This window comes from Trypanosoma grayi (genome assembly GCF_000691245.1).
Source record: "Trypanosoma grayi strain ANR4 Tgr_1533_V1, whole genome shotgun sequence".
Classification (NCBI taxonomy): Eukaryota; Euglenozoa; class Kinetoplastea; order Trypanosomatida; family Trypanosomatidae; genus Trypanosoma; species Trypanosoma grayi.
Window position 1 is genome coordinate 1 of NW_008827151.1, and position 1,330 is coordinate 1,330.

Below are 1,330 nucleotides of genomic sequence, written 5' to 3' on the forward strand. Positions count from 1 at the left end.
GAATCGGTGTACCCCACCCGCGCGCAGCAACGTGCGACGATCCCGAGCCTCTGCCAACTTTTCCTGCAGGGCCGTTGCCGCCAGGGCGTTCACTGCCACCAGGTGCACGCCGCGCTGGACGCGATTGTGGCGCTGCGAAGCCAGGTGAAGAGCCTCCCATGGTGCTGCACGCTGCATGGTGACCAGGATATCTCTGGTGTGATGGAGTATGGCTCTTGTCTGGCAAATGTGTGGATACACATCCCTGAGAGTTCCTTTAATGGTGGGTTTATCCCACTGAGCCGCACTGGTTACACTATTCCTGTGGCAAAGATGCTTAACGAGCTACCACAGTCGATCCATATGGAACTCTTTCGATACAGACAGGCAGTCCGGGAGGGACGTATGCCAATAGCGGATCCACCAAGGGTGGTGCTGAATGCGGCAGACATCCCGATATGTCGCCTTCACATCCTTGATCGCTGCCGCTACGCAGAGGAGTGCAGTTTTCTGCACTTGTGCAAGGAAATCATGCAGCTTGACCCCAAGCTTCCTTTGGGACGCAGATCACGGCCTAAAACGCCACAGGATGCCCTACCGTTTTCTCCAATGGAGCCTCAAGGTTCTTCCATGCGGTCTTCCGCTTCTGCCTCATCTACACCCGCGTTTCTGTCGGTACCACATGCACGACAAGCGTCTGTGCGTGGCTTTCCTTTGGTTCTTCGAAGTGCTGCAAGCGGACAGAGCTCCATAACCAACTCTTTTTCCCTGAGTGGTGAGGCGAGTACATGCATTGGGAGTACGGGCTCAGCACCTACGCTCAGCATTAACCGTGAATCTGTGACGAGGGAAGTTGCGACTGTGGATTCCACGGCGGCTGCACACCGTCAGCCGTGTGGTTGTGACCAACATACGCAGAAGCATAAATCAGAGACGCGACCGCACCAATACTCATCCATCTTCTTTGCTCCTGAGAACTCGATGCGTTCTGAGGGTCTTACCTGTGGAGTGGTGGACACCGCACCCGAGATGCGACACTCTGCGGTTAGCACTGTTGATCACGCGCTCCCCATATCCCTTCGTGTTGGAATGTCGGATTCAGTGGGCCCGCTTAGCCGCGATGACGGCGCCAGCGCCTCTTCAATGAGCTTGTCTGCGAGTTGCAGGTGCTACGGGGCGGCAAAATGGCAACATGAACCGTACAGACCTCGGATTTTGGTCTAGCCTCGTTTGGCTGAAAAAATGTTGGGGCATCTTTCTTTCGTTTCTATTGCGAATGCTTCTCTTTATTTTCCATCCTCTTTCGCTCCCCATGTGCATGTTTTTTTTTATTTCGTTTTTTTTTTTTTTT

General features: G+C 53.9%; 1 protein-coding gene across 1 annotated transcript; it reads left to right on the forward strand.

Annotated features, from left to right (window-relative positions):
• Window positions 1–201: 201 nt before the first annotated feature.
• On the forward strand, window positions 202–1,203 carry DQ04_15331000 (hypothetical protein; the record flags this gene model as incomplete). Its single annotated transcript, XM_009317297.1, has 1 exon — window positions 202–1,203. One exon carries the CDS (start codon window positions 202–204, stop codon window positions 1,201–1,203), a length of 1,002 nt encoding a protein of 333 aa, XP_009315572.1.
• Between the last annotated feature and the right edge of the window lie 127 nt (window positions 1,204–1,330).